Source organism: Loxodonta africana, chromosome 1 (assembly GCF_030014295.1).
Source record: "Loxodonta africana isolate mLoxAfr1 chromosome 1, mLoxAfr1.hap2, whole genome shotgun sequence".
NCBI classification, from domain to species: domain Eukaryota; kingdom Metazoa; phylum Chordata; class Mammalia; order Proboscidea; family Elephantidae; genus Loxodonta; species Loxodonta africana.
Genome location: NC_087342.1, coordinates 175,232,544 through 175,259,369, shown reverse-complemented (window position 1 = coordinate 175,259,369; position 26,826 = coordinate 175,232,544). Strand labels below are relative to the sequence as shown.

At 37.1% G+C, this 26,826-nt stretch overlaps 1 protein-coding gene across 1 annotated transcript in view; it reads right to left on the bottom strand.

Annotated features, from left to right (window-relative positions):
* The window catches only part of SLC16A10 (solute carrier family 16 member 10), a 157,271-nt gene that overhangs the window by 66,075 nt on the left and 64,370 nt on the right, over positions 1–26,826 (bottom strand). Inside the window, exon 2 of the mRNA XM_003404290.3 lies at positions 2,006–2,150. Coding sequence (XP_003404338.1) covers positions 2,006–2,150 — 145 coding nt within the window. The remainder of the gene's footprint in view (positions 1–2,005; positions 2,151–26,826) is intronic.

Here is a 26,826-nt window from a genome sequence, read left to right as displayed (position 1 = left end):
CCCTGAAAGAGGAAGACTAGGAGGTGGTCTGAGGACTGTGGGAAGCCGGATCCCAGCAGGCCACCGCTGAACAGGTGTCCACAGTGGAGGGGATGGCTCCAGCCAAGCCAGGACTAACCGTAGGCAACTGAAACTGCAGAAAGGGAAACAGCGGGTAAAGGGGGAGGGAAAAAAATACTGGGTTTTTTTTTTGCGGTTGGTTGAATCCGCGCATGCGGAACCCATGGATATGGAACCCGTGGATAAGGAGGGCCAACTATTATTGCTCTCCATTAGTTCCAGATAATGACTCAGGAAATCATTGTGATAGCTTTTGACCAGCAGGTTAAATAATAAAATTGAATAGAAAATATGAGAACATTACATGTAGTAAGGTAAATCTCATTTCAGAAAAGTTTGTTTCAGTTAGGAGTACATGTGTGTACATGTACTGGATCACTACATAAAATGTATTTCATAATTTCTATTTCTCAATGGTTAAAAAGATTGAAAAAGACTGCTTGTTGCGAGTGGGTTTCTATATGTGTGTTTTCTCTACCAAACTAGTAGTAACAAGTCACTTAGTCCTCTGTCCACCGAAGCATAAGTGTTAATACATTCCGCAAATAGTAAGGCCACAGGTACTGACAGTGGGTACTCAGAGGCTTCAAGATCAAAGAAGATATATAATGAGGCAGTAATAACACAATGCTGTATTACTGCTAAAAAAGAACTAAAAGTAAATAATCTCACAGAATTACCTAAGCAGAATTTTATTCCAAACAAACTTTTTTTGTTTTGTTGTTTTTCCTTTAAAAAACAACCTTAGGGGAGGAAATCACAGAGGTACTTTAAAGATGGAATACCTAATTTCTACCAATAAGTAAATTTAGTTGTTTAGAATCCTATTAAAATTTCTAAGTTAGGTGAAAGAAAATATAAAATGAAGCTAACTTCAGTGTTGTGTGTATTTATGGTGGGGAGGGTAAGATTAGTAAAACCAAGTATTCTTTTGAAAAAATTCAAAATATTTAAAAACAAACAGGACGCAAAATATATGTTTGTTTGTGTGTGTTTTCTGTTGACCATAATAATTAATGCCTTTTTTTTTTTTTTTCAATTAAGACATGAAGATAGCTAGGGAAGGGAAAGAATCAGGAAAAAAAGATAAAGCACTGATGTAGAGAGAGAGGATAGAAATGATATTAAGAGGTTTTCTTGTTAATCATCTCCTGTTAGCCAGAACAACTTATTAAACCAGTTAATCTCTAACTGGGGATCATTCTAACAATGCAAGGGGATTTACTACAAGAATTACAGCTAGAAGGAGAGATGTTTCATACAGTAATATGCCCATCAGCTCCTTGCAGTTAGTGCCTCTTCCATTCACTACATCTTTTCTTCTAATGGACACAGGAAAAGTACATTGAAAACTACATTCTAAACTACATTTAACTACTTCATCTTGTCATGATCTTTTAAAATTTTGGCATGCTTTTTTTCTTTCTTATTTTAAAGTACAGACAAGTATCCTCTACCGGAGTTGGAATAAATAGCAAAGTTTTGATCCCACTGATAAAAGTATTTCATATTAAGTCTATAAATGAAACCCCTTTAAAATACCATTTCTTATACCGCTTGAGCTTTAGACTGAGCTGAATCTAAACTAGGGACATTGCTTTAGATATCTCACTGTTATAACTTTAATTCCTTTAAGTATTTTTATATGAAGAGAAAAACAAAAGGAGAAACATTTTTCTTAGTTCTGGGGAACATACAGGTATATCTTGATTGACAGCTAACTCTTAGACACTGTAAACAAAAGCATTCAAATTATCAAAGTCTGATTTGCTGCTGTGATTAACAGTTCAATTTGTAAGTCATACCGCTTAAAGTCATAAGCAATGAAAAGGGAGACACCTTTCCTTGTAAACAGGGAAGTTTCTGAAAGAAAAACTTTAAGGTACGAAATAGTTATATAACTAACAGTTCCTGAAAAAGCAACATGAAAAAACCAAGTCCTTACCTTACAAAAGAACTGGACATGAGTCCAATGAATCCAACTGCGGCACCCACGACAGCTGTTTTCCGACAACCAAATATGTCTGTGAAGACACTGACTATTGGACAGCAAAAGAAAATCATCCCCATGGAGAGAGAACCTACCCATGCTGCAAAAGAGAAAGAAAAAAGGACATTATGACGTGGTAAATTATACTTGAACTTACTCCATCTGATATGATACATATTTAGAAAAATGTTAAATGCAGAAAAAGTAATATGGACTGATATTAAATACTAGAAAAGTTGGAATAAATTAGTAACAACCCTGAATCATAGCTCAAAGCATTGCCAAATTATAATCAGCATAGCAATTATATGTTTAATCAAATTCTTGAAAAGTTTACACTCTTAAATAAAACATTTTCCCTAGGATTCTAACACTATTAGTAATTTCTACCCTGATTTTAAGTAACTTCTCATCTATGTAAAGAAATTCATTTTAAAAATAAAGAGAAATGCTTAGGAACGCACATGCAGATGGTGAAACTACAAAGAAACGAAGACCACTGGGGTCAGAATAGTGGTTAACTCTTGGCGGGAGGACAAGAATTATAACCAGAGAAGGGCACAGAGAATGTTTCTGGTTTTGTTTGTTGACGTGGATAATAATTACTGTGTGTTTATTTATAAAACCATCGATATGTTTTATCTTCTTTTCTAAGTGAACGTGGGCTGTAGGACAAACCTGGCTCCAAATGCCCCAGCTTTACAACTACAATTTATTTGGGGGCAAGTCACTTCACCTTCAAGTCTGGTTACATATCTTTAAAATGGATCACGTATCCTGCCTGGAGGGGACATGAGAGGGTGGAGGGGGTTAGAAGCTGGCGAAAAGGACACAAAAAGAGAGAGTGGAGGGAGAAAGCAGACTGTCTCATTAGGGGGAGAGTAATTGGGAGTGTGTAGCAAGGTGTATATGGGTTTTTGTGTGAGAGGCTGACTTGATTTGTAAACTTTCACTTAAAGCACAATAAAAATTATTTTTAAAAAAATGGATGGTTTGGGTTGGTTCACATACCTTTTCAGGAATATGAAGGATTAGGATGTATTTAAATTCAGTATCTGACACACAAAGGCTTAATAATTTAGAGTTCCAATGACAACCACAGATTGTCTTACAAAATGAAGTAGACAATCTCTAGAGCGCCATCCAGCTCTGCAAGTCTACTAGTGTATGACCCTCTTTCCTCAGCAAAGGAACTAAGTCCACACCCTAGGTGGTTGTTAGGTGCTCTCGAGTTGATTTCAACTCATAGTGGCCCCATGTAACAGAGCAGAGCTGCCCCATAAGGTTTTCTAGGCTGTAACCTTTACAGGAACAGATTGCAAGGTCTTTCTCCAGCAGAACTGCTGGCTGAGTTTGAGCCGCCAACCTTTCAGTTCACATCCTAGTGCTTACATAAACGTTGTGCCACCAGGGCTCCTTCCGGACTCTACACAAATGAGCAATTCCTTGACAAATTTCCCTTGACAAATGCTGGAGTATAGGCAAATTCCAACACAGCCACTTCTCTTGTGGCTACAACCACGGGAGCAATTAGTCAGCCACAGTGTTTTCCTTGTTGGATTGAGAAGCCAATCCTCTGTGCCCTTCAATTGGACAGAATTCTTTAAATTCTCTAAGTGGTTCCTCTGAAGCCCCTCTCATTAGACTTCAAGTAAGAGCATGCACCTCTACTTTTCTCATGGGGTTGGGGGAAGCCACAGCATAATTTTCTCTAAAAATCCTCACAAAATACTGTTTCTTGGCCCATAGATATCCTTCTTGTGGGCTTTAGAAACTCTGATTCCTAAACATCTACTTTGAAAAAAAACACATGGAAGTCCTCACTTTTCAATTCCATACTATTGTAATCTTACTGCCTCAGCTGATATTCCAATAGAATGTTATTATAATAATCAGTAATAAATGAAGTTAGATCTGTCTTACTATGTTAGATATGTCCTCTGATCAAATTGACCAACTTGTTCATGAATGAACAATTATTTGCCACTGTAAACTCATAAAATTTCTAGTTTTTGTCCAGTTTTAACACGGTAGCCCAAAGAATTCAAGGTCTTATGGGTTATGAGATACACCATAAAAATAAAATGTTCTTTCACCCCTTCCAACTCTGTCTGTGATTATTATTAATAAGAACTCAATAAAGTAAGCTGTTGTACAGATAATACATTTGTCATACTCAAAAGATTATCTCACTTAACCCTCAAAGTCCCATAAGGTAGGTACTTTTATTATGTTTATTTAACAAGTGAGAAGCTGAAGTATATAATCACTATATCCATCATGATAAAATTCTTATTTAAAAGATTCAAACTAGCCCTAGTCTCTCTAAGTAATTCTACCAAACATCCTTAGAGGTTTTCCTAATATTGTTGAAGAAACAAATATCACCCCCTCAATGGATATGGATATGGATATGGATGTAATATGGATAACGACATCCTCTCCCTTCTTATTAAAAGTGCCTGTCATGTTCCAGGCACTATGCTAGGCTGTTGAGAATATAAAGACAACTAAGAGATTTTTCTACCTTCAAGCAACTTTCAGTCTAGTAAAGTACATATTAATAAAGTCCCAATCAGAACATCAGGTAATATGTGATAAATGTGTTAGGAGACATAGATGCCAAAAAATGTTCAATAAAGACAGGCTTTAGAATGTGCTTGTATATTCTTATTTGAATACATGTGTGTTTAATGTTTTAAAGATACACAAAGAAAGCCATGCTGGGAAACCTTTCTCATAAAATACCAGGAAGCTTTTCAAATTTCCCCATCCTGACCTCATCTTCTCCTCTCCAATTTCCTACTCCATACTGAGAACAAATCCCTTGCTCTCAGTGTATAGTCAAAGGAGAATGCAAAGCATTCAAGGGAAGGGGTTAGGCCTAATAATTTTTTAAAAGCTTTCCTGCATATTAGGTAAATCAAGAGTGTTGTAATTAAGCAGATGGAAATGATTATGAGGATAAAATGTTTACAATTAAAAACACCCAAAGGGAAGATTTACTGTAGTTAATTTAAGGTTGATAAAACTCTAGCCCTCATTTCTGCTTGATCTTGGCCTCTTCCAAGACTCAACAGTTGCTCCCTTCCAAGACTCAACAGTTGGTCTCACAGCCTTAAGTAAAATGAAATAACAGTACACAAAACTAAGGTTAAAATGCAAAATACTATTTAACAAGTTCCTGATGATTGGGACCTAAACAATAATTGAGGAATGAGTAGATTTCACTTGCCTTGACCATTTTATTAATACCTGTATTAGTTTCCTAGGGCTGTCATAACAAATTAATATAAACTGAGTGGCTTAAAACAACAGAAATTTATTTTCTCACGGTTCTGGAGGATAGAAGTCCAAAATCAAGGTGTTGGCAGGGCCATGATCCCTCTGAAGGCCCTAGGGAAGAATCCTTACTTGCCTTTTCCTAGCTTCTGGTGGTTGCTAGCAATCCTTGGCATTCTTTGTTTATAACTGCATCACTCAAATCTCTACCTCTGTCTTCACATGGCCTACTTCCCTGTGTGTCCCCATATCTCTTTCTCCTTAGAAGTACATCAGTCATTGGACTTAGGACCCACCCTAATCCAGTATGACCTAATCTTAATTTGATTACACCTGCAAAGACCCTTATTTCCAAATGAGGTCACATTCACAGGTACTGGGGGTTAGGACTTCAACATATCTTTTGGGGAGACACAATTCAACCCACAACACCACCTAAAGGCAATTTAGTAGTTATGTTTCACTTAGGAGTGGTTTAAAATTATTTGCCAATCAACTTCTGTTAATGGCATCTGCAAATTTTCCTGCAGATAACAATGATAAAAAATGAGCAAAAAATGAAACAATTTAAACACACTGTAAAATTTCCAAAAACAAAACAGGAGCTGAAGGAGAGTTTATTCTTGAAAAGTTACAACTAGAAAGAGTAAAAACTAAATCTGTAGGCTTTCTTGAGGGCCACCGAACTATGCAGCTGCTGGGGAGACTGGCAAGGGGGAAGGGTAAAAAAAAAAAACAGCCACTGGAAGCTATAAAAACTAAGCAGAAATGTAACCTACTGCACACCACAGGGAAGACAGGGTTTATAGTTTGAGTCTAGGCAAATTACCAACTAGACAATAATTCTTGGAAGCACACAATAGAATCAGAGTAGTTTCAAAATATTATCTACAATGTTCAAGTTTCAACCAAAAATTACTAGACATCCAAACAAACAGGCGGTCAATACAAATTGACTCTGAAAGGGCCCAGATGTTGAGTTTAGCAGGTAAAGACTTCAAAATTTCTATTATAAATGTTAGAAGAATTAAAGGTAAAAATGCTCTTTATTGACTGAGTGGATAATCTCAACACAGAAATGGGAACTACAAAAAAAATGGAAATTCTACAGATAAAAAGTATAATACCTAAAAAAATTCATTTGATGGGCTTACTACCAGTAGTGAACTACTATCTGGAGTTGAAAGATAAGCTTGGCAACTTGGAGACAGATATGTAGAAATTACCTAATCCAGAGAACAAAGAGAAAAATAGTATTAAACAAAATGAATGAAGTCTTAGGGACCTATGGAACAAAATCAAGAGGTCCAACATACGTACAGTTTAAGTCCCAGGTGTCAGAAGAGAAAGGTGCAGAAAAAGATATAAAGAAAAAATGGCAAAAAAAAAAAAAAAATGCTGAATTTTGTGAAAAACATTAACCTACAATCCAAGAGATGCAAAGAACCCTGAGCAGAATAAACACTAAGAAAGGAGTCACAAAAAAAATGACACACTACAGATAGCAGAACAATGATACCATTAACAGCCTCTCATAAAAAATAACGGGGGGCAGAAGACATCAGAACCACCATATTCACAGTGCTGAAAGTAAAAAAAAAGAAACTGTCAATCAAGAATTCTATATGCAAGTAAACTACCCTTCAAAATTGAAGACAAAATAAAAGATATTTTAGATAATAAGAACTCAGAATTTGTCACTAGGAAATTTGCACTACAAGAAATACTAAAGAGAGTTCTTTCAGGCTGGAGGAAACTGACACCAGCTGGCAACACAGGACCAAAGGAAGGACTGAAACACACACTTTATTTTCTCATAACTGCTTTACAAGATATATGGCTGTTTAAAGCAAAAATTATTATATACAGATGTAAGATATATGACAACAGCAGCACTAAATATGGAAGTAAATGGAAATATACTGTTGCAAGGTTCTTATATTTTACCTGAGGTAATTTGATATTAACTTAAAATAGACTGAGACAGCTTAAAGATCCATATTGTAATCCCTAGAGAAAGCACTAAAAAATAGTGCAAAGAGATATGTCTAGAAAGCCAATAGAGGAATTAAAAATTAAAACTGGTTACTAAAAATTATTTGGCTAATGTAAAGGAAGGCAGGAGAGAAAGCACAGAGGAACGTAAAGCAGAGACAAATAGAAAACAAATAGCGAAAAGGCAGAACGAAATATGACCATATCAATAATTACATTAAATAAAAATAGACTATAGACTATAATTGACAAGCAAAGATTGTCTACTGGATTAAAAAGCAAGAATCAATTACATTCTGTTTAAAAAAATGCAGTTTAAATACAAAGACACAAATAGATTGAAAACAAAAAGGTGGAAAAGGATACTATGTAAACAGTAAACCTAAAAAGGCTGGAGTGGCTATACAAATATTAAACAACATAGATTTCAAGATAAGGAGTACTAATAGAAACAAAGAGGGATACTTCATAATGATAGGAGTGTTAATACACCAGGAAGACATAACAATTATAAATGTATATACACCTAGTAACAGAGCTTCAGAAACAGATGAAGCAATGAAATTCCCATATCGTATAAAAAATTACCTCAAAGTAGATCATAGAACCCAAAAGTGCAAATGAAAGCTAAAAAACTTCTAGATCTTAGGTTAGGCAAAGATTCCTTAGATACAATGTAAAAACACAATCCATAAAAGAAAAAACTGATAAACTGAACTTCATCAAAACTAAGAACCCCTCTTTGAAAGACACTGTAAAGAAAATGAGAAGACAAGCCACAATCAGGAGGAAAAAATTGCAAAGAATTGCAGATAAAGAATTTATATCCAGAATATACAAAGAATTCTTAAAACTCGATAAAAAATAGGCAAAACATTTGAACAGTCACTTCACTAAAAAGATATACAGATGGAAAATACACATATGAAAAAATGCTCACCATCACTGATCATGAGGGAAATGAAAATTAAAACAACAATGAGAAAACACACAAATCTATTAGCATGTCCAAAATTAAAAGGAAACTCACTGTCATACCAAGTGTTGGTAAGGATGTGCTGCAAATGGGACTCTCATATACTGCTAGTAGTAAAACAGTACAACTACTCTGGAAAGCAGCTTAGCAATTTCTTTAAAAATTAAGCATACACCTACCATATGACCCAATCATTCCAATTTTGGGTTTTTACCTAAGAGAAATGAAATCATATGTCCATACGAAGATTTGACCATAAAATTTTATAGTGACTTTATTTGTAACAGTCAAAAACTGGAACGAACCCAAATATCCAGAAGTAGGTAAATGGATAAACAAATTATGGTATAGCCATATAATGGACTACTCACTATTCAGCAATAAACAGGAACGAGCTATTGATACATGCAACAACATGCGTAAATATCAAACTAATTACATTCAGAGAACGAAGCTAGATAAAAAAGGAGTACATAGAGTATGATTCTATTTATACAAAATTCTAAAAAATGCAAATTAACAAATAGTGACAGAAAGCAGATCAGTGGTTGCCTGGAGATGGCGGAGGCAAGGAGTGATGCCTGGAGGGGTTACAAAAGGGAACATGGAAACTTTTGGGGGTGATGGATATGTTCATTATCTTGACTGTGTCAACGGTTTCACTGACATATACATATGTCAAAACGCATCAAAATATGTACTTTAAACATGCAGTTATTATATGCCAATTTTACCTCAAAATGCTGATAAAATAAAAAATGAACCTATACAGAGATTTCAACAACAAAAAAAATAGATGTTTATAAAAAGCAATCTCTGAAACAAGAACTGACAGAACTAAAGGGAGAAACAGACAAATCTACAACCATGCACCCTCTCTCAGTAATTAAGAGAACAGGCAGGAAAAAAATTACTAAGATATAAGAGTCTGGATGACACTATCAACCATCTTAACCTAATTGACGTTTATAGAACACTGTACCAAACCCCAACAACCGCAGAAATTGTTTGCTCTGATCAGGGTGGGGTGGGGACAGATGAAGGAAAGAACTAGCACTTCTGGAGTGCCTCCAAATCCATGTAAAGGACCCAAAACACAGTTGCCATTAAATCCTCAGGCAACTCTGTGAGGTATTATCTTCATTTTAAAGACAGGAAAAAGAGATTGAAGGTGTTAACGGAGTTGCCAAGGTTATGCATCTTTGGCGGGATTCAAGCTAAATATCCTAGCTGGTACCAGGAGTGAGAAGACAAGCACAAGAATCCTTCATTCAGAAAACACCCACCAGGCACCCATATCTTGATAAAACTCTTGCTTGACGCTATTGATACAAAGATACCCCTCCCCTGAGAGCTCAAAATCTAGCTACAATAAGACAAGGTCCAGGCCCCAATCAAGACAGCACAGTGAATTCACACATCCTGAATTATTCCCTGTTCCAAACATAAAGTAACAACAAAAACCAAACCCAGTGCCGTCGAGTCAATTCCGACTCACAGCGACCCTACAGGACAGCGCAGAACTGCCCCATAGAGTTTCCAAGGAACACCTGGCGGATTTTAACACCTTTGGCAGCCGTAGCACTTAACCACTACACCACCAGGGTTTCCAAAGTAACAACAGTTAGAATAAAAAAAGAAGCTATAAAAAACATCTGACTGTGAGCTACAAAAAAAGGGTGAGCTGGTCTGCCCACCTGCCTTCTGGGATCCAGGTCTGAAAGCAGGCATTGGCATTTAAGAATTAGTCTCTCTTACAAAAAAAAAAAAAAATGCTCCCTGTGAAACAGAAAAAGAGCCAAGCTCTTTGACCGAGGCCAGGCTGCAACTTCCCCACACCTCTGGCTGGAGGCCAGAGGGAGCTAGATGAGAAGTTCATGATTTCCATACAAAGATTTAGAAACCTGCAAGCCTCTAGGGGAAAGAGGAGGATACAGACTCAACCTCATGACCAGATACTGAAACAAGGTCCCTGCTAGCTCTCCGGCTGAGTCTGTGAGATTTTCAATGTTATCGTGGAGCAAGAATCTCAAAAGACTTGGTTCTGAACTGGGAACTCTAGTAGCCAGGTAGAAGAAAGTGCAAACTGTTAATGAGATAAAAGGAGAGAACCAACTACCCAAACAGGAAAATGTATACCTCATATTCAGAGTGATTCTGTAAACTAAAATTAAAAAAAGTCAATCCAATGCAAAGAAAGTAAAAAAAATTCACAAACTGGTAAATACAGTCACTTCAGATGAAATTAGCTCTATGAACCAATCTGACAACTACTCCAAAATGAGTATGTTTAGAACTTTCAAGGAAATAACAGAAATTTTTTTTCATTTAAAAAGAACCAGAAATTATGAACTGAATAAGCAAAAATGAAAGAAGAACAATTGCATAAAAAACAGCATCAATTAGAAACCCTGGACCTGGAAAAATATAGTCACTGAGATTAAAAATAAATAAATAAATAAAATTTTCAATAGAAAGAAATCTTTTTATTCCAGATTAAATAGCTAAATATGAAAAAAATAATAATCATTTAATGATCTTAAAAGAAAATAGGAGCCCTTAGTAGTGCAATGGAAATGCTGGTGGCATAGTGGTTAAGTGTTATGGCTGCCAACCAAAAAAGGTCAGCAGTTCAAATCCACTATGCACTTCTTGGAAACTCTATGGGGCAGTTCAACCCTGTCCTACAGGGTCGCTATGAGTTGGAATCGACTTAACGGCAACAGGTTTTTTTTCTTTTTTTTTTTTTAATGGTACTGCAATGGTTAAATGATCAGCTGGCAGTGGAAAAGATCTGGCAATCTGCTCCCAGAAACACTACAGACTAGGAAACCCTACAGAGAAGTTCCACACTCTTTCCTATAGAGTCGCTCTGGGCAGAGCTGACTTGGCAGCACACAGCAACAAAAGAAAATAGAGGAGAAGGTCCTGATCTCATAGTAGGAAAGTATTTCTCCAAGACATAAGCACAAACCATGAAGGAATACATGAATAAAATCTGACTTCATTAAAGTTACAACTTCTGTACAAGACACTAGAACCAAAGTAAAAACGGACAAGCCACAGAATGGGAGAAGATACTTGTAGTGTACATAACTAACAAATTATTATCATTTTGCATATATAAAGACAGCCTATGACTCAATGCAGAAATTACTGAACAATATCATTAATGTCACATGCAAGTAAAATTTTGCTAAAGGTCATTCAAAAGTGGTTGCAGCAGTACATTAACAGGGAACTGCCAGAAATTCAAGCCGGATTCAGAAGAGGATGCGGAACAAGGGATATCATTGACAATGTTAGATGGATCATGGCTGAAAGCAGAGAATACCAGAAAGATGTTCACCTGTGTTTTATTAACTATGCAAAGGCATTAGACTGTGTGGATCATAACAAATTATGGATAACATTGTGAAGAATGGGAATTCTAGAATACTTAATTGTGCTCATGAGGAACCAGTCCTAAGACAAACAGGCAGTAGTTCAAACAGAACAAGGGGATACCGTGTGGTTTAAAGTTAGGAAAGGTGTGTGTCAGGGTTGTATCCTTTCACTATACTTATTCAATCTGTATGCTGAGAAATAATCTGAGAAGTTGGATTATAAAAAAGAAGAATGCACCACCAGGATTGGAGGAAGACTCATTAACAACCTGTGACATGCAGATGACACAACATTGCTTGCTGAAAGTGAAGAGGACTTGAAGCGCTTACTGATGAAGATCAAAGATCACAGCCTTTAATATGGATTGCATCTCAACATAAACAAACAAAAATCCTCACGACTGGACCAATAAGCAACAACATGATAAAATGAGAAAAGACTGAAGGTGTAAAGGATTTCATTTTACTTGGATCCATAATCAATGCCCACGGAAGCAGCAGTCAAGAAATCAAAGGACACATTACATTGGGCAAATCTGCTGCAAAAGATATCTTTAAAGTGTTATAAAGCAAAGATGCCACTTTGACGACTAAGCTTCACCTGACCCAAGCCATGGTGTTTTCAATTCCCTCATGTGCATGTAAAAGCTGGTGGCATAGTGAATAAGGAAGACCGAAAAATTGACACCTTTGAATTATGGTGTTGGCAAAGAATAGTGAATATACCATGGACTGCCAGAAGAACAAACAAATCTGTCTTGGAAGAAGTACAGGCAGAGTGCTCATTGGAAGTAAGGATGGCAAGGCTTCGTCTCACGTACTTCAGACATGTTATCAGGAGGGATCAGTCCCTGGAGAAGGACATCATGCTTGGTAAAGTACAGGGTCAGCAAAAAAGAGGAAGACCCTCAATGAGATGGATTCACACAAGTGGCTGCAACAATGGGCTCAAGCAAAACAATTGTGAGGATGGTGCAGGATCAGGCAGTGTTTCGTTCTGTTGTATACAGTGTCACTATGAGTTGGAACTGACTCACCTAACAACAACAACATGAATCAATAAGGAAAAAAAAAATCCAACAAAAAAATGGGCAATAGAGTTGGGAGAGAAACATACAGAAACCTTCACGGCCAATTAACATTTACAAAGATATACAATATCATTAGTAATCGAAAAATGCAAATTAAATTTTCAGGTCGTGGCATACAAAGAAAATTATAACACTTGTACAGCCTACTGAGGTAAAATGGATGAGGCTGCTCATAGCTGGAATCAATGGCTCAGGTACTCAGGAGGGCTGAGAGCAGGGCTTAGGAGATGGACATTTTGGCTTACCTGTAACCATTCACATCACCTGGGAAGCACTGAACTAAAACAATATGGCTCTAACAACTACAGAAATTTCTGGAATTGTGAATCTTATACTACCTGTATTTCTAAAATATGGAAAGCAAGTTTGAGGTTAAAAAATCATAATACATCAAACTAATCTCAACCGCTGAGCCTCCGGGGTTCTCCATCAAAATTGTCAGAAATTCACAAAAGTACACATTCTGCTCGTTTATCAAAACTCACTCTAAGAGTAATGAAACATTTTCTAACCATACCATTGTTCAAAGGAGGAGATAATCTCCCAGTCCACCTTCATAAGGCAGTGTGCTATTCATGTGGCTAAATGTGAGTCTTAATTAGGCTTCTCAGTTTCCATTAGAGGATGCCAACCTTACATTCTGCTAGTTTGATCTCTAAAGAAGATGAAGCCAGCGTAATTCAACAATAAAATATCCACAAAACAGGCCCAAAAATTCTTGGACAGCTCTTGTCAAAAGCCCAGTGGACAGCAATGATATTTAAAGAAGATGGGGAAATCACGCGGTCCACTCTTCGCAACATTATCCTTGGATTAGGCCAAACCTGGAATCTGAACACACACAGATCATCCTGGCCCCTGGTAGGACTGCTTTCAGAACTGTCCCTTGATCATAGCCTTGTCTTTCATTCAGAGACACTTCCTGATGAACTCCATTATTACACCTACCATAGGAGTAATGCCAATGTTCATTCATTATTTGGAGCTTCCTACAAGAAGCTAATGGCTGGGAAACACTCTGCTTCCTTAAGTTAAAAGGTGGATTTTCTTCTCTTTCATCACATCTACCATGCTTCTCTTTTCATTTTGGTCACCAGAAAGCTTAAACTCAAATTTGTTAGTGAATTAAAACAACTATATAGGCCCTTGGAGCCCTCGTGCACATTGGTTAAGAGCTCCGCTGCTAACCAAAAGGTCAGCAGTTCAAATCCACCAGCTACTCCTTGGAAACCCTATGGGGCAGTTCTACTCAATGGCAAAGGGTTTGGTTTGCATTTTTGGATAAACGTAGGCTCTTATGGTTTATATATTAGTTATTATTTTCTGTCTAATCTTAAACACATACCATATATTTTCAATGGTTCCTGATTTCTTATCTTCTATTCTTATCTTACCATTTTATTTGGGTAGTGTCTAATGCTTGTAAAAACCACCTCAAATCCTTTGTGGAATGAGGCAGTATAAATTAATATACAAATAATCCTATTATTACTATAGTTATTTGAACTTAGATGTAATAACAGGATTAATGGTCTATAGTGGGAAAGTTAAGAAGAAATTACTTTTACTAAATTCTTACATAAGATATTAAAAAATATTCTTCACTGTAAAGAACATCTGTTCTTCACTTGAACAACATTATTTTCTCATAAAAACTTATAATTTTAATTCTGGGTCATCAAGAAAAACACTTGAGCTGTAAGCTTTCACCTAAAGAACAATTAAAAAAAAAAGGAAGGAAGGAAGAAAAATGCTTTCTTAATTAGATCACCCCCTTTTCTCTACACCCATTTCTATGCACCTACTCTTGCCCATGGTGGACTTTTGCCTCTTAACTGCAGGAACCATGTGGGTAGTGGCTACATCAAGAACTAAAATTATAACCAATAACCACACTAAAAATACTCAGAACAAGCATCTTGTCTTTGTAAGGAGAAAGAAAAGCTAACATTTACTGAGCACCTACCATTTGGTAGACTATGTGTAGGACACTTTATATACACCACTTCATTCAATCTTCAAAGCAACCCCAGGAAATAGGCAATATCCCTACATTACAGGTGAAGCAACCATAGCTCAGGCAGATTAAGTGATTTGCCTAAGGGTGTCAATTATTTAGATGGCAACTTCTAGACTTATACCCCAAACTGTCTGGTCCAAAGTCTTGCTCTGTCCATTCCATCACTCCTTGTAACAACCATTCTGCTTTTATAACTTCTCTCCACACCTGTACATCTATCTTATCTCTCCACGTCTTAAGTTTCTTAAATGCCAAGGCCACACCTTATACATGCTTTCACCCCTTTCTATTCTTCTTATGATAGTGAATATTCAAAAAGCATCAAATAGAGAGGTGGGGCCAAGAAAGCAGAGTAGTCAGATGCTTCCAGTGATTCCTCTTACAACAAAGACCTGAAAAAACAAGTAAAATAATTATATTTTTGACAAGCTAGGAGCCCTGTACACCAAAGGCAAAGTTAGAAAATGGACTGAGCGGCAGCGGGAGGGAGAGGTGGTTCAAAGCACAGAGGAGTTACCAGAGACCTTAATTTCCAGGAAATCTCAGGCACCATTCCCAGGAACGACTACTGTGGGTTGCTGGTACCGTTTGGCCACAGTTTCCTCGGGGAGAAACAGCCAGCCTCACAGCCCACTCACACCTCCAGAACCAGAGAAGAACACCACTCTTGGCAAAAGCTAAGTACTTGCATATATTTTACCACACCCCCAGCGCCCAAGACAGCTTCAGGGGCTATTGATTTCCCTGGACCAGAGGTAGATCCTGCTGAGCGGTCAAAGCCATTCTCTCAGCCTTGGAGAAGGAATAAACTCACAATTGGGAGAAAAGATAATCTGCCAGCTCCATTAACCTGGGGAGCACAGGACAGAAGCAGCTCCTGTCCAGGCATAAACAGCCCGTGGACTTTGAATACCTTTCCCTCCTGCATGGACCTGTGTGGGCATATTTCAGGAGAACAGGCCCTTGTTGGCAGACTGCAACTGTTTCAGCTGTGCGGTGGAAAGGTGGGTATATGATGTTTAACACCACTTTGCCTATTAAACAGGGTGCCCACCTACCCACATCAGGGGCCTAAGGACCGGTGGCTCCACTCAGGTCACCCAGCCACTCATGACAGGTGTCCAAGGATAACTGTTACCTCCCAGTCCTTACAACCAAAAGTACTGGGTGCCCATGGTCCATCTACAGAACACACCCACCTGTGCACTCTAGGGAACAGGGATGCGCTTTCCTCACAGACACTCAGGGGATGGTTGTCAGCCCCCTACTTTGTTCAGAGCATGACCCCCTACTGCAACCAGATACAGGTACCTACACCAATCACCCATACCCCTCTAAGACTGTACGACAGAGCCTGTACCACACACTTGAAGATCAATTACCTGGACACCTAAGCTGAATCCATACAAGAAAAGTGAATGGATTCCTAGGCTGATATATCTGATAACAACTCTAGCCATCTGGCAACAGGACGTTAGAGCTCCAAAGGCAAAAATAATCAAGCTAGCTCACTCAAGCAATCTATTTGGGCATATCAAAACAAAACAAAGCAAGAAGCTACAATACAGTAAGAAAACATAAAATAAATTAATACAATAACTTATAGATGACTTGGAGACAACAGTCAATATCAAATCACATAAAGAAGCAGATCACGATCGCTTCAACAAGCTCTCAAAACAAAGAATCAAGAGATCTTCTGGATGAAGGTGCCTTCAAGGAATTAACAGATGCAGAACACAAAAGATTAATACACGGAACTCTTCAAGACATCTGGAACGAGATCAGGAAGATCAGGCAATACACAGAACAAACCAAGGAACACACAGATAAAGCAGTTGAAGAAATCAAAAAAGTTATTCAAGAACGTGATGAAAAATTTAACAAGCTGCAAGAATCCATACAGAGACAGCAATCAGAAATTCAGAAGATTAACAATAAAATTACAAAATTAGAAAACTCAATAAAAAGTCAGTGGAGCAGAATTCAGCAACTGGAAGGCAGAACTTGTGCAATGGAAGATAAAGCACTTGGCTCCAATATATTTGAAGAAAAATCAGATAAAAGAATTTTAAAAAATGAAGAAAACTTAAGAATCATGTGTGACTCCATCAAGAGAAATACCCTACGAGCAATTGGAGTACCAGGAAAGGGAGGGATACCACAAACTACAGAGAAAATTGTTGGAGATTTGTTGGCAGAAAACTTCCCCGATATCATGAAAGACAAGAAGGTGTCTATCCAAGATGCTCATCGAACGCCACATAAGGTAGATGTTAAAAGAAAGTCACCAAGACATATTATAATCGAACTTGCCAAAACCAAAGATAAAGAGAATTTTAAGAGCAGCTATGGATTTTTTTTATGGATAAACAAAAAGTCACCTACAAAGGAGAGTCAAAAAGAATCAGCTTGGACTACTCGGCAGAAGCCATGCAGGCAAGAAGGCAATGGAATGACTTACGTAAAGCACTGAAGGAAAAAAACTGCAGCCAAGAATCTTATTCAGCAAAACTGTCTCTCAAATATGGAAGCGAAAATAGGACATTTCCAGATAAACAAAATTTAGGGAATTCATAAAAACCAAACCAAAACTACGAGAAATACTAAAGGGAGTTCTCTGGTTAGAAAATCAATAATATCAGATATTAACCCAAGACTAGAACACTGGACAGAGCAATCAGATGTCAACCCAGATAGGGAAATCACAAAAATAAATCAAGATTAAAAAATGAGCAAAACGGAAACAGCAATGTCATTATGTAAAAGACAACATTAAAACAATAAAGAGGGACTAAGAAATGTAGGCATAGATCTTTCATATGGAGAGAAAGACAAGGCAATATTAAGAAATAAAAGTTAGGTTTCAACTTAGAAAAATAGGGGCAAAATATTGAGGAAACCATAAAGGAGACTAACAATCCTACTCATCAAAATAAAATACAAGAAAAAAGTAGAGACTCAGCAGAAAAAAAATCAACAATAACAAATAAGAGGAAAAGACAATGTATAAAGATAAACTACTCAGCACAAAAAATTAAGTGGGAAAAAAAAACTCTCAACAACACACAAAAAAAAGACATCAAAATGACAGCACTAAACATAAAAAAAAAAAAACCTATCCATAATTACGCTGAATGTAAATGGACTAAATGCACCAATAAAGAGACAGAGTGGCAGAATGGATTAAAAAACACGATCCATCTATATGCTGTCTATAAGAGACACACCTTAGACCTCTAGACACAAACTAAAACTCAAAGGATGGAAAAAAATGTATCAAGCAAACAACAATCAAAAAAGAGCAAGAGTGGCAATATTAATTTCTGACAAAACAGACCTTAAAGTTAAATCCACCACAAAGGATAAGGAAGGACACGATATAATGATTAAAGGGAAAATATACCAGAAGATATAAACTTATTAAATATTTATGCATCCAATGACAGGGCTGCAAGAAACATAAAACAAACTCTAACAGCATTTAAAAGTGAGGCAGACAGCTCCACAATTATAGTAGGAGGCTTCAACACACCACTTTCAGTGAAGGACAGAATATCCAGAAAGAAGCTCAATAAAGACATCAAACCAAACCCAAACCCGTTGCTGTCGAGTCGATTCCAATTCATAGTGACCCTACAGGACAGGGTAGAACTGCCCCATAGCTTCCAAGGAGCACCTGGTGGATTCGAACTGCTGACCTTTTGGTTAGCTGCCGTAGCTCTTAACCACTATGCCACCAGTGTTTCCAAAAAAAAAAGACACATAAGATGTAAATGCCACGATAACCACCTTGACCTCATAGACATATACAGAACACTCCACCCAAAAGCAGCCAAGTATACCTTCTTTTCCAACACACATGGAACATTCTCTAGAATAGATCACATATTAGGTTACAAAGCAAGCCTTAGTAGAATCCAAAACATTGAGATATTACAAAGTATCTTCTCTGACCATAAGGCCAGAAAAGTAGAAATCAATAACAGAAAGCAGGAAAAAGAAATCAAACACTTGGAAACTGAACAATACCCTGCTCAAAAACAACTGGGTTATAGAAGACATAAAGCATGGAATAAAGAAATTCATAGAATCCAATGAGAATGAAAACACTTCCTATCAGAACCTTTGGGACAAAACTAAAGCAGTGCTCAGAGGTCAATTTATATCAGTAAATACACACATACAAAAAGAAAAAAGGGCCCAAATCAAAGAATTTTCCCTACAAACTGAACAAATAGAAAGAGAACAACAAAAAGAAATGCTCAGGCCCCAGAAGAAAGCAAATAATAAAAATTAGAGAAGAATTAAATGAAATAGAAAACAGAAAAACAATTGAAAGAGTTTCAATTGAAAGCTGGTTCTCTGAAAAAATTAACAAAATTGATAAACCATTCTCCAAACTGACAAAAGAAAAACAGGAGAGGAAGCAAATAATCTACATACAAAATGAGATGGGTGATATTAAAACAGACTCAACTGAAATTAAAACAATCACATCAGATTACTATAAAAAACTGTACTCTAACAAATTTGAAAACCTAGAAGAAATGGATGAATTTCTAGAAACACACTACCTACCTCAACTAACATAAACTGAGGTAGAACTAAATAAATCCAAAACAAAAGAAGAAATTGAAAAGGTAATCAAAAAAACTCCTAAAAAAAAAAAGCCCTGGCCCAGATGGCTTCACTGTAAAGTTCTACCAAACATTCAGAGAAGAGTTAACAGCACTACTACTAAAGGTATTTTTCAGAGCATAGAAAAGAGCGGAATACTCCCAAACTCATTCTATGAAGCCAGCATATCCCTGATACCAAAACCAGGTAAAGACATCACAAAAAAAAGAATATTACAGGCTTATATCCCTCGTGAACTTAGCTGCAAAAATCCTCAACAAAATTCTAGCCAATAGAATTCAACATATCAAAAAATAACTCACCATGACCATGTGGGATTCATACCAGGTATGCAGGGATGGTTCGACATTAGAAAAACAATTAATGTAATCCATCATATAAATAAAAGAACCACATGATCTTGTCAAATTATGCAAAAACAAAGGCTTTTGACAAAGTTCAACACTCATTCATGATAAAAACTCTCAGTAAAATAGGGATAGATAGAAAATTCCACAACATGATAAAGGGCGTTTATACAAACCCAACAGCCAACAGCATGCTAAATTTCCCCTGAGATCGGGAACCAGACAAGGATGCCTAATCTACCCAAAGCGATCTACAGATACAATGCAATTCCAACCCAAATTCCAATGACATTTTTTAATGAGATGGAGAAACAAATCACCAATTTCATATGGAAGGGAAAGAGGCCCCGGATAAGTAAAGCATTACTGAAAAAGAAGAACAAAGTGGGATGCCTAACTCTATCTAATTTTAGAACCTATTATACTGCCACAGTAGTCAAAACAGCCTGGTACTGGTACAACAACGGATACATAGACCAATGGAACAGAATTGAGAATCAAGACATAAATCCATCCACATTTGGTTAGCAGTTTGAACTCACCAGTCGCATCTTGGAAACCCTCTGGGGCAGTTCTACTCTGTACTGTAGGGTCGTTATGAGTTGGAATCGACTCAAGAGCAATGAGTTGAGCAAAGAGGATACTTACTATGTGCTAGGCACTGTTAAATGTTTTATACACATTACTATCTCGTTTAATCCTCACAGCAACCCTGATTGAAGTATTCGTATTAGCCTTGTGCAGATGAGGACACTGAAGCAAACAGGGGTTAAACAACTAGCCCAAGGTCACAGAGATAAAGAGTGGAGGAAGGGAACCCAGAGCCTGTGCTCTTGACCACTATACACTAGCCACCAGGAGCAGTCTAACTTCTGTAAATAGTTCCAGCAAACCTCCGGAGACACTCGAGCACCCCTTCCTAACATGCCATGCACAAACAAGTCTTTGATATTCCAAGAAAGTAACAACCCACACAGCCAAGTTTCTACCTAACATGTGGATTTCAATTTTGGTGAACCAAATGCCTCTTTGCCCAAAATTGTTGGCTTCTCAAATAGATAACACCTCCTATCCTAAGTACCCATTAAACAAAGAACTTTGACAATAGCATTCCTAGCCACAAAATATTCTGCCAGGGAGTTACTTACTACTGAATAGCAAGAAATTAAGAGATATGAACATTTAAACTACCAAGATAAACCATAAACTGCATATACAGGCTGGGCTGCAAGCCAAGCCTCTCATCCACACTCCTCCTTGACAGTGGCAATGGGACCTGGATCATGTTTTATGTAAAAGAGTTTATTAAGACAAGTTGAAATGATGAATGACTGAGTGAAAAAAAAAAAACATAGCTCAAAAGAAAGAAAGGATGTTAAGACCATTCGTCCTTTGTTCTCCTTTGCTATGTTCTAGAAACAGGCATCTGTTGAAAGTATAGTACTGAAAAGGTAACCTGATGATCAAGTAAGATCCAAGGATGGGTGTGATGTGGTCAGCAGCACTCCCTGAGAGCCCCCCAAGAGGGACCTCTGCCTGAGCCCCATACTTTTAGAGGTTCCTGCATATCACAAACACACAAATCTTATTAAAGAACACGTGGACATTCAGCACTGATACAGTGTCATGGATTGAATTGTGTCCCCCCCAAAAATATATGCCAGCTTGGCTAGGTCATGATTCCCAGTATTGTATGATTATATACCATTTTGCCACCTGATGTGATTTCCCTATGTGTTGCAAATTCTATCACTATGATGTAATGAGAGTGATTAGTGGCAGTTATATTGATGAGGTCTACAAGATTATACACTGTCTTAAGCCAATCTCTTTTGAGATAAAAAAGAGAAGTGAGCAGAGAGACATGGGGACCTCATACCACCAAGAAAGCAATGTCGGGAGCAGAGAGCATCCTTTGGACCTGAGGTTCCTGTGCTGAGATGCTTCCAGACCAAGGGAAGACTCATGCATCACAAGGACATTCTTCTAAAGCTGACAGAGAGAGAAAGCCTTCCCCTGGAGCCAGCACCCTGAATTCAGACTTCCAGCTTACTGGACTGTGAGAGAATAAACTTCTCTTTGTTAAAGCCATCCATGTGGTATTTCTGTTACGGCAGCACTAGATGCCTGAGACACACAGTGAGACTTGTAATCCTAAACACTTGTTCTTGTTCAGGACCCAGAGAAGCATGTCTCCACATCTGCTGTTCTATGTCTACGAAACAAAAGGGGATCTCATCAAAACACCATGAGTTGTGGCTGTGCCACTGCCAAACTCAGAGACTGACACTGTTTTGGCATGTAGGGAGGATATGAACAGTGGGACCACTCAGGTAAAAGAAAAAAAAAAAAAAATTAACTTATCAAATCCTTCTTCTAAGGGAGTATGAATGCAATAGATTCTTGTACAGTGAGGTTTGTTTCATTTCCCAGTAGTGCCAAATGCTGGTTTTCTTGCTTTTCTTCCTGTTCCAATTCATAGTTCTGGTGGTACTCACTAATTAGCGTGGTGTTCACAGCCACTGCACATGGAGAGAAACATTTTGCAGTATTAAAGAATTCACATTACTCTTACGTACATACATACATAAGCTGGTGGACCTAACATGACTGAAAAATTATACTAATTGTTTATATTGGGAATTAATAGACAATGAGTGCTATAACAGTTTTAATTTTACAAAATTATTTACTAAGACTATTAAGTTTTAAAAATAAATTGTTATACTTTTTATTTAAAAATTCTTGATTTATACTTTGTATTTTATCCTCTGGTTTTTCCCTCATATAACTATTTTAATGAAATAAAATCTACTCACCATCAAATTCAATCTTTAAAGTATACAATTCAGTGGTTCTTAGTATATTTACAAAGTTGTGCAACCATCATCATCTTCATAATTCCAAAACATTTTCATCATCCCAAAAAGAAACCCCATACCCAATAGCAGTCACTCTCATTCTTTCCTCTCCCTGCCTAGCCCCTGACAACCATTAATTTACTTTCTGTCTGTATAAAATTACCTATTCCGTACATTTTATATAAATGGAGTCATACCATATATGGCCTTTTGTGCCTTGCTTCTTTCATTTGGCATAATGTTTTCAAGGTTCATCCATATTGTAACATGTATGAACATTTCATTCTTTTTCATGGCTGAATAGTATTCCATTGTATGAGTGGATTAAATAGACTACATTCTATTTAATCTATCAATTGATGAACATCTGGGTTGTTTATACTTTTTAGTTATTATGAATAATGCTGCTATGAATATGCCTGTACAAATTTTTATGTGCACATACATTTTCAATTCTCTTGGATATATACCTGGGAGTGGAATTGCTGGGTCACACAGTCACTCTTTTAGGAACTGTCCTACTGTTTTCCAAAGCGGCCGCAATTTTTAGGAACTGCCCTACTGTTTTCCAAAGCAGCCGCAATGTTTTACGTTCCCACTAGCAATGTATAAGGGTTCCAATTTTTCCACATCTTTACCAACATTTGTTATTCTTCGTCTTTTTTATTACAGCTAGCCTAGTGGGTATGAAATGGCATCTCATCGTGGTTTCTATTTGCATTTCTCTAGTGACTACTGATGTCGAACATACTTTTGTCTTCTTTGGAGAGAGGTCTAATTAAAATCCTTTGCCATTATTAAACTGGGCAATTTGTCTTTTTATTATTGAGTTGTAGGAGTTTTTTACATATTCTGGGCACTATACATTTAAGCTATATGATTTGCAAAAAATTTTCTCTCATTCTGTGGGTTCTCTTTTCACTTTCTTGATTGTGCCTTTGAAGCACAAAAGTTTTTTATTTTGATGGAGCCTAATTTACCTATTTTTGTCTTTTATTGCTTATGTTTTCAAATGTCATCTCTAAGAAACCATTGCCTAATCAAAGATCATGAAGATTTATGCCTATGTTTTTTTCTAAGAGCTTTACAATGTTAGCTCTTATATTTGGGTCTTTAATCCGTTTTGAGTTAATTTTTGTATATGACATGAGGTAGGGCTCTGTCTTGGTTATCTAGTGTTGTTATAACAGAAATACCACAAGTGGATGGCTTTAACAAAGAGAAATTTATTTCTTCACAGTAAAGTAGGCTAAAGTCCAAATTCAGGGCATCAGCTCCAGGGGTTTTCTCTGTCAGCCTTCTCATCAATCATCCCCTGGACTAGGAGCTTCTCTGCGCAGGGACCCCAGGTCCAAAGGATGCACTCAGCTCCTGGCACTGTTTTCTTGGTAGTATGAGGTCCCCCCTCTCTGCTCACTTCCCTTTCCTTTTTATCTCTTGAGAGATAAAAGGTGGTGCAGGTCACACTCCAGGGAAACTCCCTTTACATTGGATCAGGGATGTGACCTAGGTAAGGGTGTTACAATCCCACCCTAATCCTCTTTAACATAAAATTACAATCACAAAATGGAGGACAACCACACAAAACTGGGAATCATGGACTAACCGAGTTGACACATATTTTGGGGGGACAAAATTCAGTCCATGACAGGGTCCAACTACATTCTTTTGCATACATCTATCCAGTTGTCCCACCATCAGTTGTTGAAAAGACTACTGAATTTTCTTGGCTTGCTTTTTTATTTTAATAATTTTTAATATTTAGAAAACAATCACATTTTTTAAAACAAAATTTTTACAGCTTTGTAGATGTGTAATTGTTATGCAATAAACTGCACATATTTAAAGTACACAATTTGAGACATTTTGACATGCGTATACATCCATGCAGCCATTGCTACAATCAAGATAATGAACATATTCATCACCCCAAAAGTTTCCTCATGCCCCATTGTAATTTCTTCCTTCTGCCCCTCCTCAGGCAGTTATTAACCTACATCCTGTCACTATAGTTTTCTTTTTCTAGATTTTTATACAAATGGAATCATACACTGTGTTTAGTTTTTATTTTTATTTACTGTAATTTACATCTTTGATGAAAATTATTCAAATACTATGCTTTGAATACAATTCCATAATCCTTAGATCATTACTGCGACAGTCTGTTACCACAGCACCAAAATATGTTGATTATAACATCACTAGTGATTTTGCTGAAATAAAGGTAAAAAATTTTATAGAATTACATAATTTATTATTATATCTTTATTTTACTTTATTACTCATTCAATATCACAGGCCTATCAAAAGAATACTAAGACATGTGAAATAATAATTGAATTGAGTCATCTTTGATATTTTCCTAACTTTCAATTATTTAAAACAATAAAATATTTCCTAATTTTGTTGTTATGAAGGTTTGTCTGTCAAGGTAAACCCATTACGGTGGAGTTGATTCTGATTCACAGTGACCCTATAGGACAGAGTAGAACTGTCCTATAGGTTTTCCAACGCTGCAACCTTTATGGAAGCAACTGCCCCATCTTTCTCCCATGGAGTGTCCGGTGGGTTCAAACCACAGACTTTTTGGTTAGCAGCTGAACACTTAACCACTGCACCACCTGGCCTCCTTTTGCCAATGTAGAGAGTATATTTTAAGTTTTTTAGCTTGATTAATACGTAAATATTTAGACATCAGCTATGCCAGCTTCCATCTGTACTTTAGAAATTAGTTTGGCCAGCAACGTTCTATTTCTTAATGACCCATAGCCATCGAGTCGATTCGTAGCAACCCTATAGGGCAGAGTAAAACTGCCCCTTAGGGGTTCCAAGGAGCTGCTGGTGGATTGAAATGCGGACCTTTTGGTTAGCAGCTGAGCTCCTAACCACTGCACCACCAACGCTACTTCTTGGTAAGAGCATTCATAATTATTCTTCAAACTATTCATGTATGTTTTTGTACTTTTCTGACATAAGTTATATTTCGTAGTTAGAGAAGGAGAAAACACAAAGGAAAAAGCATCTCAGAAGGTCACAGTATGTGAGCCTGATGGACACTATAAATCTTCCAACTAAAATTGGTTTGAAGTTTGAGTGTAGTGGAGTCAGTATGCTCACTTTGTTTACAAATGATTCGGTTTTTGGAAGATCTGAGTCAAGCCTTGTAACTCTCCAGGGTTCTCTCTCCCTGAGGCAACAGGGAAGAAACCAAGGGAAAAGAACATCCAAAGAGCACCCCAGTGGGCCAGACAGGAGGCCAAGTGCTTTGCATATATGTCATTTAATCCTTGCAGCAACCTTGTGAGACAGGGAACGAACTTCATTTCACTGGTGGGAAATCTGAGACACAAAAATTAAATAATTCCCCAAAAGCCCATAGAGCTAGTTAGTGGCAGTACCGGCTGAAGACCAGTTGGCTGAAGGCTCATTCCTCAGAAAAGATGCTTCTAATAACTGCTTATATGTAAACAAAAGAAATGGCAACGTGTCAGTAAACAGGCTCCCTGAACACTGTCTCAGCTGACTTCTAACCTATTGCAGTCGAGTTGATTCCAACTCATAGCAACCCTATAGGACAGAGTAGAACTACCCCACAGGGTTTCCAAGGAGCAGCTGGTGGATTTGAACTGCTGACTTTTTCTTTAGCAGCCAAGCTCTTGCTCACTACACCACCAGGGCTCTCAACTGTCTCCTAGTAAAGACAGTGTTCATGTGAATTTTACAGGAAGACCTTCTCCCCAGAAATCTCACTGTGCTAACTCCACTGTGGTAACATTTCGTTTAGAAAAAATTTCTCTGATCTATCTATGCTACAGTACTAACATTTATCTCACATTTTTGTTATGATAAAAGTAGGGGGAAAAAAGTCTTAGAGCACATAAAGAAGTGTTTTAAAGCAAACTACACATTCTGTTACGATTAAATATACCAATTCATAACTCAAATGTAGTCTTTCTTAATTTAAAGAAGTTTGATGGTCTGAACTTTTGGATTTTGACATTTTAGTTTATGTAAATTATTTTCTCAGAGATTTGCTATATAAGGTGACCTACATTAAACGGAATTGAAGATGCTAAAGCAAAAAAATATTATTCTGAATTTTACAAATTTTATAAAGGAGAAAGAGGAAACATTCTGATCTGTTCCGATCAATTGTCCCAGCCCTTCTCCATACAGG